General features: G+C 38.9%; 1 protein-coding gene across 2 annotated transcripts in view; it reads right to left on the bottom strand.

Moving 5' to 3' along the window:
* Window positions 1-12729, bottom strand: part of RABEP1 (rabaptin, RAB GTPase binding effector protein 1) — a 73898-nt gene that overhangs the window by 39939 nt on the left and 21230 nt on the right. For both annotated transcript variants that reach the window (XM_024207660.2, XM_024207661.2), the window contains exons 2-4: window positions 11699-11827; window positions 6830-7033; window positions 3265-3425 (exon numbers count right to left, since the gene is read on the bottom strand). In XM_024207660.2, the coding sequence (XP_024063428.1) occupies window positions 3265-3425; window positions 6830-7033; window positions 11699-11827 (494 nt within the window). The remainder of the gene's footprint in view (window positions 1-3264; window positions 3426-6829; window positions 7034-11698; window positions 11828-12729) is intronic.

The following is a 12729-nucleotide window of genomic DNA, read 5'->3' as shown; positions in this document are numbered from 1 at the left end:
CACCCCAGTGAGACACTCGAGAGTGAGCCAGGAGGGAGAAGTGCAGAACACAGACCTTTGCTCTTGCCTTTGGCTGTTCTCAGACTAACTCTCCCCCTGAATCCTGCAGAGGCACTAACTGCTGCAAATACCTCAAAAATCAAATGCAACCCTGCGACCCAATCACACTATCAAGCCAAGTTATTCATCTAAAATTTAAAATAAAGTTTGGAACTTCCCTCAGAAAGCTCTACAGCGGGGAGTTCTGGTGGAGCCACCTGCTGCAGGGGAGGCAGAAAAAACTGGAAGGAAAGAACTTCAGGCAGCGAGGCTGGCAGTGAATGACAGATGTGGTTTTACCCCCAAGCTGCAAGTAGGCCAAAGCGCGTATTGTAATGGATCTGTGGACCTCAGCATGAAGAAGAAACTGCGCCTCTCTAAAAGAAACCTTAACATCAATTACACACAAAGCCAAGTTCACAAAACATACAAAACTTAAAAAATACTCACTAAGCTTTCAGTTATTTGCACATTCTGTTTTTACCATCTACTCTCTTCCCTTTGAGGGAAAAAATAATGACCACACCGCAGCCAAGAATAGTTAGTAAACACATGCCTACAGTACGTTTCATGGTTTCACTTGTTTTAATTATTTTTATAGCCAAATTAAGCAGCAAGATTCAACTGTGATAAAACCCAAACAAGAGAACCAAACAATTTAAATTCTGGCTGACAAATATGCCATTGTGCTTTCACCACTTCACTGTCCATTTCCCCAACCAGTACAGTGTAAGCTGGACGATGTTATACTTATTTTGAACTTCCTGTTTTTGTTTCACTTTTTAATATTATGCCTATTCTGTATCTTATGCTGGGGGTGGGCCTACTTACAATCCTGGAAGGATTATTATTTTTTTCTTGGTTGCAAGATGTAAAGAACCTGTTTTGGAAGGATGAGGGGGGCCACTTTTCAGGGAAATCTGAAGGATAATGCTGAGAATTCTAGGCTTTTCATTTATAAAGGCGTCTGTCCTGAGAATGGAACTTATGAACTCAGCGGACGAACGCACCCTACTCCCGCACCTCTGCGGGACGGAAGATAAAGTGTTATTTTGAAAGTGGAACCAGACATGTAAAGTATCAAATATCTGAGCCAAAGCAACAAAGGAGATTAAGGGCGCCTCCTTTGGGGGTTATAGGCCTTGTGCTGGAGTTGAATGAACGTTCAGTTCTTTCATTCACATGTGATTCACCCATTCTCTCTTTGCAGGCCAGCCATTTCCTCCTTTGTTCCTAAAAGGAGTCCATTTCACCTTATTTTTGTTTTAAGCATTTATTAAACCTCTTGAGTAAAAAATCTGAAACTTCTATGATGAGGAACAAAAAGTTTTCTTTTGTCCAGGAAAAGCTCATGCCTTAAAAGTGCAGCTAAAACACCCTGCTTAAACTAAGTCATTGGGCCCATTTACCAGCTTTTCCTTTTTTTAAAAAAAATGCAAGTTTTCCCTCCTTCAGGTTCATCTCAGTTTGGAGATCTTTTTTAAAGGTTCCCCAAGATACTCAGAGTTTCCATTTTAGGATAATTGTTCATATTTATTTTCCTTTTGTACAAAGCCGAGTTTACAAATGCTGCAATATTTACCTACTATCCTAGGAGCTCTGGATAGGAACTGGCTGGTACTGAGGTCACTGTGCAACAACCTGAGTAACCTGCAAGCTCAAACTTTGTAAATACAAAGCATAAATGCAGCAGAGAGAAAGGTTTTTTGCACTAGGAACAATTTGTTGGATTGTCCTCTTTGTATTTTTAAGGGAATTTTGTTGAGAACATTGGTGTTTATGGCAATTCGTTAATTTACTTGTGCAACAAGTTGTGGAACTACATCTTTTCAATTGTAAGCTCTGCAGGGCAGGGACTGTCTCCTTATTTTGTTTGTACAGCACTCAGCACACAGGCAGTCCAATCCTGCCTGGGGACTTTGGGTACTACCATAATAAGTGTACAATACTAAAGAAGCTATTAAATAGCAGTTAGCTACAGCTTCAGCTCAGCAGCAATCGAACCAAAAAACCAAGCAGACCAGCTAGTTTCTAATTTTTTTTTTTCATTTTTGAATGACATGCAGATAAACAGGTCAGATCTGTCAGCCCACATTTATTCAATTCCTTATTGAATTTTACTTTTTTGGAAATCCTAGACTCATTTGAGATTCAGATGGTTTCCTTCTAAAGGATTGTTTCAACTAAAATTTTCATTAATTTGCTAAAAGCTCAGGGTTCTTATCTAACCAATCCTGATGCCTGACATCTTAAATTACAAAGATTTTTTTTTTTTTTAAACAGAGAGAATTTAGACAAAACAGGATGTTTTTACACTCGGGACCTGTTATTCAAAACAAAAAACAAAAAAGAAGTGTTCACATTTAAGGCAGCCTTAGTGATTACAGGAAGAAGAAAAAAAAAAAAATCAAGCGTTCAACCAAAACCAGTGAGATTCTAATGACTAGCATGGACAATTTTTAGGCTTCAGGAAGTTTCAGAGCTCAAAATCCACTGTATCATTTACAGTGCCGATCTCTCGCCATAATATAGCAGCAAGAGGGCAAAGATGCCATTTTTCCTCATCTCTGCTTGCTTTAAACATAAAACTGCTATTAAAGGAGGAAAAATATTACAATCTGACTCTCACAGGCATACAAAGTAAGGATAAAGTGGCAGATTTCCTGTTATGCAAATCTTATCTTGTATTTGATTTAGAAAAGAGTCACTATTATGATAGGCAATGCTATTTAAAGCAAGATTAATCTAGCCTTTAAAAGATACCTTGAAGCCTGGCACCTTTGGTCATCTCCAGCAGAGGTTTATATAATATATTTTAAGATTCCAAATCACTGATCTATGACAAAGACTAAATCTATTTATTATCTGAAACAATATATTTGAAAAAACGAAACAGTTCCTAGCTTACTTATCGGACTACAGTTTTTTGTGAAGATTTCCACAGAATCTAATGCAAGGGCTCCCCCAAATCTTAAAATTCCCCCAAAAGATTTCCAGTAGTCCTAGTTACAAGTTCAGCGTTGAGAATAAAATAGTAATACTTGGCATGTACGACTGCAGAATCAGATTTTATTGACTTCAATGGGCACAAATAAATAAGGGTTTGCAGGATTAGGCCTTACTGCTCTTTCTAAAGTACATCTAATTACTCTGAAAGAGTAGAAACATTTTCATTAACAGATGTCTACCATCTCACTTTATATTTAGAGATTTATTTCAGCATACCTTTTTCATTTCATTTTCTAGATTTTCCTCTTCTTGACCTTCAGATAGCCGCCTTCTCAACTCTGCGATTTCCCTTTCAACATTTTCCCGGTATTGGCCCCACTGAGCTCGCTCTTGCTCCAGCCTGTGATGAAACTGGAGCTCATAGTCACGAACAGTTTCTGTAAAGCAATGTCACAGAAACTTTCATTATCAGGGTAAGTTATAAAGTGTGAGACTACAAATTATGCAGTTCCAAAGAAAGTCTCAGAATGTTTGTGCAAAGCTTGCTGTTTGCGTTGTACAATCCTTTCAATTCTATGTGACACTCAAGACTGTATCTTTTTCATGTTTTGCCTTCTCCCTGTTCCCCAGAGCACTGTATAATAGATACAACCCTTCTGGCTGAGGACTGTCTGAAACTCCACTTATAGGAATAGTAAAATATTCTTAATTGGCCAAAAGCATCTCTATGGAGTGATTCAAATGATTCCCTTCCCCTCCAGAGGCTGAGTACACTGTCTTTGCAGTACTGCAACCTCACGAAGAGCAGGGACATCTAGAAATAAGCTACATCTTGTACATGTATCTTGAGATATGTCACATGTTATAGATTTGACCTTGTCCTCAGAGTGTGTTAGATTCCTTTCCCAGAAACGGTTCCAGGGACACAAAAATATGATTCAACAAAACTTCTGAACCTTGGAAGATCATGCAGCATTCTGCTAGTGAAAAAAATCAGTAAAACTACAGAATTTTTACCACTATTTAAACAGGTCTACAGGCAACTTTCTATCATCCTAAAATTTAATATAGAATTCAAGATTTTGTTTTTGGCTTTTTGTTTTTGTTTTTAAAGTAAAACAAGTAAACTGTCCATATTTTTAAAGGATCTCTATTCTGAGAAAAAAAAAAAGTCAGACAATGATCTTCTAAACGAAATTATCACATAGATATATCTTGTAAAAATTTTCTTTATTTAAAAATAACTATTTAAGGGCCTCTAAATTGGGCAGAGGCAATCCAAGACAGCAACGGTAGTATTTTGTGTGCCCTATGATATGCTATATGCTTCTGTCATACCTTTTAGTTGATCACATTGAACAAAGAACTAACCACAAGTGCAATGAACTGCACCTTGCCAAGAAAGCTACCAGTAACTCAACAGATCCAAGGGAACTAAAATTTAGTCTAGATTAACATCATTAATTTAAATAGCCTCCTATATTCATGCCAAGAGTCACGTTGCTCAAATATGCTATTTCTATTTTGATTTACAAAATCTACCCACAGCAATCTAAACACTATGCAAATAACCAAAATCCCCTTAAAAAAAAAAAGGAACAACAAAAATCACTTCCACATCCCCAAAACACAGAAAGGACTAAACCTTCTCAGGTAACTCTGCTTGTCTATTTAGACCGTAAATTATTCAAGGCAGGTAATACCTGTATGTATGACACCTAACACAATGGAGCCTTGATCTTGGCTGGGGACTCTGGGGTCTTCTATAATAGTCTAGTTCAGTGGTTCTCAACCTTTCCAGACTATTGTACCCCTTTCAAGAGTCTGATTTGTCTTGAGTACCCCAAGTTTCACCTCACTTGAAAACTACTTGCTTACAAAATCAGACATAAACATACAGTTTGACACTTGAGCCTGTGTTTCATTTGTGAGCCTTGTCTAAACCCCGAGCCCCAGTGCCCGGGGTTGAAGCACGTAACTTAGCTTCGCAGAGCCCCTTGTGGTGAGCAGCCCCAGGCAACTGCCCTGCTTGCTACCCCCTAACACCGGTCCTGTATTTGCAACCTGCCTAAACCCGATGCAACCCCCAGGTTGAGAAATACTGATCTAGATGAGTTAAGTACCCCTGGAACACCTCTGTGTACCTTCAGGGGTACCTGTACTCCTGGTTGAGAATCACTGATCTAGTTCTGTTATTTGTGTATTAACAAGCCAAATTATGTTTACTTGCCAACTGTGACAGAGTGTATCAGATCCTCTCTACTCCCTACAGCAGGCATCGGAGCCCTGACACTTTCTGCTCAAGGAAAATCCATTCAGACCACACTACCAACAAGACAGGCCTGATGATCAGTCAAGAGCCAGCAGTCCAGTTAAGAAGGCTTGCCTACTTGTCATCAGTGGCAGAACCGGGGAAGACTGGAAGAGAGGAAGACCTTCTCAGTATTAACCCAGTAGGTCAGGGCCTTGCCTTCAAGTGCTACAACAAAGTGCCTGTATGTGAGGTTTTCTTTCTTTAATTAAAAGGCACAGACAGTCAAATCCTGAGTTTGTTATTTCACTGTTGAAAGACTGATGTCAAGCTTACTGCATGGGTTTCCTGGTCTCGGCAGGCAGCCAAAACGTTCAGACTACAGCAGTGAATGCCTAATGCACCAGACTGATCCCACAAGGAGGCGTTGCAGAGCAGCCCCACCTGCCACACCGAAATACACGAAAAGCTGTATTCTCTAGAGTAAATATGTAACAAGGCAGATTTCTGCAATACCTACACCCAACAGGTAGCAAAAATAGTTATCGCAATAGCGGTGATGTCCTAAATTACTGTCTGCATGTTCCTCCTTACAGGTAGTTTGTATCAAGAGTAAATCAGTGAGCGTGCAGCATGCTAGAATGTGATCTATATGAACTATTCTATATTCTTGCAGGAGAAAAAAGAAAGTATGATGACATATTTAGCCACAAGACATGGGAAGAGCCAATGTGATGGCAATGGAGGGACATTTAAATGTTTGGCAAAGACAATTTTGCATGCCAAAGCAGAGAAACAAGTCATCCTGAAGCTGCTGTCAGACTAACCAGGTCACATATACCATTACTTGTCTTTGTGAAGGAGGAATGGCTATATTCTCAATCCCTGAAGAATGGTCCATACAAGCTAAAAATTTCCCAGTACATATTGCAAGAATTGGAATTGGTCAGCTAAAGACTGAAATCACCAGTCTGCTTAATGTAACTTCCACGGCACAAACTGCTTATTCTGTACAGCAGTGGTTCTCAGCCTGTCCAGACTACTGTTCTCCGTCTCAGGAGTCTGATTTGTCTTGCGTGCCCCAAGTTTCATCTCACTTAAAAACTACCCGCTTTCAAAAATCAGACATAAAAATACAAAAATATCACAGCACACTATTACTGAAAAATGCTTACTTTCTCATTTTTACCATATAACTATAAAATAAATCAATTGGAATATATTGTACTTACATTTCAGTGTGATACTTGAGCCTTTGTTTCGCTTGTGAGCCTTGTCTGAAGCCCAAGCCCTATTGCTCGGAGTTGAAGCATGTAACTTCGCTTCGAAGGGCCTCCTGTGGCATGTGGCCCCAGGCAATTGCCCTGCTTGTGACCCTCTAAACCCATCCCGCAACCTCCAGGTTGAGAAACACTGATTTAGATGAGTTGAGTAAACCCTGGAAGATGTCTGCCTACCCCTAGGGGTATGTGTACCCCTGGCTGAGAACCACTGCTGTACTGCATCAAGAACAATAACATCACCTATTAAATAAATTGCTTGTTTACCCTGCTGTAACTGCAGTAGTTAGCTAGCTTCCTCTGGCCTTACCTTTCATAATTGCTTGTAGTGAAGCGACTTCTTCTTGCCACTGCCTCTTCACCTCATCAATAGCTTCCTGCTTCGTATTCTCAGATACTGTAGCTATGGCTTTGATGTTCTCCATTTCAGCCTGGGCTTCCAATAGTTGTGTCCGCAGATGTCCTAGATCATCTTGTGCTGCTTGCAGTACTACATTTTGCCTTTTCAGGTCCTCTGAAATCAAATATTCATAGAATCATAGAATATCAAGGTTGAAAGGGACCTCAGGAGGTCATGTAGTCCAACCCCTGCTCAAAGCAGGACCCATCCCCAACTAAATCATCCCAGCCAGAGCTTCGTCAAGCCTGACCTTTAAAAACCTCTAAGGAAAGAGATTCCACCACCTTCCTAGGTAACCCATTCCAGTGCTTCACCACCCTCCTAGTGAAAAAGGTTTTCCTAATATCCAACCTAAACCTCCCCCACTGCAACTTGAGATCATTACTCCTTGTTCTGTCATCTGGTACCACTGAGAACAGACTAGACCCATCCTCTTTGAAACCCCCTTTCAGGTAGTTGAAAGTAGCTATCAAATCCCCCCTCATTCTTCTCTTCTGCAGATTAAACAATCCCAGTTCCCTCAGCCTCTCCTCATAAGTCATGTGCTCCAGCACCCTAATCATTTTTTTTGCCCTCCGCTTCCATTTAATTTAGTTAACAAATTCAGTTTGAAGTGCAGCTCTATCTGCTACAACAGAAATTGGTGCTTTAGTAAAGGAAAACAAGAGTGAGTCTGAAGTTTAAAACTTTATCCGTGATAGCTAAAGAAAATCTTTAAGTAACATTCCAGGTTTCGCTGCTCATCAAGTTCCTTTTTTATTTGTTTCTCATTCATCCAGTGTAGAGACTGAAGACACTACTACAAAGCAGACACTGTAAATACCACTTATCAATCAATATGCCAATTAAGCTAATTGGACTTTTAACTACTTCACTGTCATGTAACTCACATACTGGGAATACTTGCTGGGAAGTATACATACTGGGAATGAGCATGATCTGGAAGTCAGAGGATAGGACTGAAGTCAGGAAGATTGCTTGGTTTTGATTTGTAACCTTGGATATGTCACTTACATAAACTGAAATATAGAAGTTATCTGTAAAAGAGGGACAGTACCTTGTTGCCTCATCGGAGCCTTAGGAGATGCTTACACTTTGTATAGCACTTTGTGATCCTCTTATTACAGGCACTACAGAATTGCAAAGTATTATTACCCGGACCCCAATTATGCTATAACCATGCAATCTGCAGAAAAATTGACCCTTTATCACAACTGTGCTAAGAATCTAAGCTTTCATTAAAAACACATTCCTCGCCCTTATAGTTACAAATATAACTTTCAAATATAACAGAGCATAAACAAATTATGTATTGTCTTCCAGAGTCTGCAGACAACCTGAAACAATAGCTCTGCAAAATGTAAGCTATGCCATTCATCTCATTGGAGGATTAAGTCTGAATCCTAAAGATAAGAATTTGTATGTCAAGCATTAACTGTTTCACCTATGATAATTTTAGCAGAAGCATGCAGCTAGTGTACTGATCCCACAATACCAAACTGCTTCCCGTGCTTCTCTAGTGCAAAAAGGCTCACCCTACCCAACTGCTAGAACTGACATTTCCCCTTCCCACTCCTGATGCAGCTGAGGTGTTGCCAGTACAAAAAAATCTGGCATATTGAAAACTGCAGATGTAAAAAAGTATAAAATGAGCTGAACAGCAAAACAGACACACAGGACTACCTGCTGATATTATTTGTTTTCATACTTAATTCATAAAAACCTCCATTTTTATTTAAAGGAAGCTGTTGCAGAAGCCTGCTATACCAAACTGCCACAGAATCCAAGGACTTTGCCACAAAATGAATCCTGTGTTCTGCAAAGTACGAGGCACCTTGACTATTACTATTATGAGGACTTCCTTTCCCCCAATAACGTTTGTGTCGTTATTTCCAGCTTTTATACCAATATTTAGTTTATCAGCCTTATGTTTATAGTTCTACTGCTTTCAATCAATCGTTCTCTTTTTCCTTTCACACCTCATAATACTTTAGTCTCAACCCCTGCTCTATTTAAACAAAAACTCTTTAAATTACTAAATTCCTGACCTTGCATGCTGTATTGAAATGTCTTATGGAACTCGGTAGACCAGACTAAGATGTTTCACATAAAAATATTTTTAGTGTGCTTTTCTTTTTAAGTGCACATTTTGTATTCCTAAATGTAATGCATACAACATTGTAGTCTGCTGCAGAAATATTTTCCTCAAGAGACACCGCAATGATGATAAGATAATAAAACAAGTTAAATATCAGTTCACACTTTGGGCTGGCGTTCACTGAACGTGACAATACAGCCTTAAGGAGTCATGTTAACTAATGTGATGTTAAACGCGACTTTGCAGTCAGTGTAGAGAAGGACACCAAGTCACATTCATAGAGTTTAAGGCCAGATGGGACAATGAGATCATTTAGTCTGACCTCCTGTAGATCACAGGCCATCATCACCACCACCCGGCACCTATACGCAAAACACAACAACTGAAATTAGACCAAAGTATTAGAGCCCACATAAGATTCCTATGGTTCCAGAAGAGTTTTACCCACAACCAGCTGACATGTTAAATTTTTTTAGTAACACTGACTTATGTTTTTTAACATCATGTTAGTTAAAATGACTTCTCAAGGTTATGTTGTAACACACTAATTTTCTAGTGAAGAAAAGTCCATTAGTGGTAATTTCTGCCACTATGCTTTAATATTTGTTTGCCCCCACTACCATCCACACCACCACCACCATCCACACCACCACCATGGCCTAATTACCAAAATGGACATTGTAAAGAAGCCAGTCACCTGGCAGGAAGTACACTCGTTAGGTTACAATACAGGACTGGGAGCTAGTCAATCTGTATTCTATTTCTGACTCTACTACATACTGCCTGTGTGACCTCAAATAATAATTTAATCTCTCTTTGCCTCAATTTCACCTATCCATAAAATGGTGGTGAGAGTACTTGTCTGCTTCAAAGGGATGTTACTATCAGTCATCAGTTAAGCCTTGAAAAAAGCTTTAAGATTTTTATTCTTTATTATTTGTATTACAATAGTGCCCAAAGGGCCAAATCAAGGTCACGGCTCTTTATACAAGGCAATGCACGAACACAACAGAAGGGATATTTTACCCAAGATTCTTCAAGGCAGGGAAAGTGCCTTGAAAGGGCAAAGTACTTATGTTAGGGTTTTCAATAGCACCCCTTTCACGTTGGTGTCTATGCACCTAAGTGAAGGAAATGTCAAGAGGAAAAGTGATTTCTAACTATTTTAGTTTGGGGAGGGAGGTTGCTGTTGCTGACCACAGTCCAGCAGCGTCTTGTCTTTACATTTTCATTTCCCTGGTCCCAATAGCTAGAAAAACACTCTATGCTCTGGTCTTCAATATGTCAGCTGTACATGCGCATGAGAGCAGAAAAATAAGCAAGTTGTAGTTTTAATGAAATTTTTCTTGGCTTTACTTTCTTTTATATTTTTAGGACAAGAAAGCAGTTAGGATTAAAAGGAGTCAGTAAATCAACCCTGCACTTAAATAGAAGATAGCTGCTTTTGTCCATTCTTCTACAGCAGGTACATGAGCTAGTGAGGTTCACATTTTCCTCAAAGAGTGTTACTAAAAATAAATACTTTTAGCTGTCAAATTTAAGCTATGCAAGTTTGGCTGCTTACATTACAATTAATCAGACTGATCAATCATTCAAGATATAAAACACAATTACATACTATGTAACAAGCTGACCACAACTGACAGAGCACACGGAAAATGTCTCTCTAAGTGTTCCTGTTAGTTACTGGTCAAAGAGGATGAAAACACTTTTACGTCATTAGGTTTGTATTAACTCAGTGGTTTCCAAACTGTGGTCTGTGAAGCATTTAATGGTGGTCAGTGGAAAGCTGGCAGGTCACATGGTGCTTGGCACCACCTCCTTGCTTCCAGCTACTGCTTCTACTGTAGTCAAGAGCCTAAAGGACTATAAAAATAGCTGGAAACAAGAAGGAACCAGCCTGTCCCCACTAGTGGTCATTGCTGTAAAAACAGAACAATGGCAACGACCAGAGCCATCAGCAGAAGTTTAAAATTAATCAAACACTTTCCTAAGATTCCTTTTCCATATAAGCAATTACTGTAATTGCCCCAAGGATATTACACAATTGTGAATTGGAGGGGACGGTGTCCAGCAGATGCTATCACAATGTGGTCTATGCTATGAGAGTTTGAGAACCCCCACGTTACTTTATTTTAAAAAGCAGGATACTGTGGAATTTTATGTGCCTTTCAAGATGATTTGCTGACTCCTATCAGTATGGGTATATACTTTAAAGTCAAATTACATTTTTCTTTCTTTTTCACCTTACGTTAACTCTCAATTTCAAGATTTCTACATAAAAGGAGAACAGTTGTATGATAATTACAGAAAACAAAATCTTCATAAATTAGATTACAAAGAAAGGTGGCTGATACATTCTGAAACTCTAATTATGTAACCAGATAACTGTTAGGGTTTTTCTCTTTGCCTCTTTATATTGGCCTTTAAAAAAGTTTGGCAGGAAAACTCACATTTTCTGTTGGCTAATAAGAGACTTTAACAGTGTCTTACCACCTGTCAACCAGGATATCCCACCAACCGACTGCCAATGCAAGAAAACCTTTGCTTTAAACCCTACTTCTTTAAAAAAAAAAAAAAAAAAAGGGGTTAGCACTACTAAGATTGTTCTCTAACCAGGGATTATTCAAGGCTTAGCATAAAAATAGGCTTTAAAATAATTCAGAGAACCTAGAACTTACCTTCCTTAGCCAAGTATAACTCTTTAAATTTTGCCCTCTTTTGATTAAATTCTTGCTCAAGCTGCTGGTTTGTACGCAGAAATTCTGCATTGACTTTTTCCAATTCTGCTAGCCGTTGCAGAAGAGCAGCTAGAACAAAAACAAAAAAAGTAAGGTGTGTCACTAACAGTTAAGGAATCCCACACAATCACATGTTGCAACTTTAAGACTTAGGATTTATGATTTTAAAATATATTTTTCACTCATTAGCTCAAGTGTTATTCAATGACAAGCCACTATGCCTGGTCAGAGGTTTTTTGTTTTGTTTTGTTTTTTAAAAACCAGCAAAAGTCAGCAGTTCTAGTCATTACAACAGTGAGTTCTGGCATACATCAACTGCAGCTAAGAATAACTCTTAGGGTTGACTCTTGAGTCATACTGAATCCTTCTTGAAAGGAGAATTCACCACATACAACGAAGGGACAAGTTACAAGAACTATGTTTAGTAACTGTATTACCACCAGGGATTTTATTTTGACATTATTAGGGAATCTGTTTGCATTCTTACTTTCTCCCTGTACACACACATCCTCACTCCTGTGTATGAAGTCACAAAGCACTTATTACATATCAGGGGTTAAAATTAAAACAGGTTACTGGCTACGGGTACCAAATGAAAAGGTGAAACCCATCCCTCAACCATGTCATACTCTTCCCTGTCTCCACTGCTTCCTCCCTGCTAGAGCAGAGTTTGTCAAATTCTAGTCCATGGACTATTGGTGATCCTCAGAGCATTTATTAAATGGTATGCAGAGAAACGACCACTCATGTGGCATTTTCTCCTTATTTAAAGCTGCTCAACTGCCTTAAGACAGCTAAAAATACATTAAGTACTTTCTAAAAAAATTTTTTCCATGCAAGCAATTACTGTAGTTGCCTTAAGGATGTCATTATTGGAAATAGTAGGGGAGGTGGTCCACAAATACCAACACACTCTATAAAAATACAATCCACAAAGAAAAAGAAAGAAAGAACCTCTGTGATAGAGAATT

This window comes from Terrapene carolina, unplaced genomic scaffold (genome assembly GCF_002925995.2).
Source record: "Terrapene carolina triunguis isolate 2854851 unplaced genomic scaffold, T_m_triunguis-2.0 Scaffold231, whole genome shotgun sequence".
NCBI lineage: Eukaryota > Metazoa > Chordata > Testudines > Emydidae > Terrapene > Terrapene triunguis.
The sequence above is the reverse complement of the archived record's forward strand: the minus strand, read 5'-3'. Positions and strand labels throughout refer to the sequence as shown.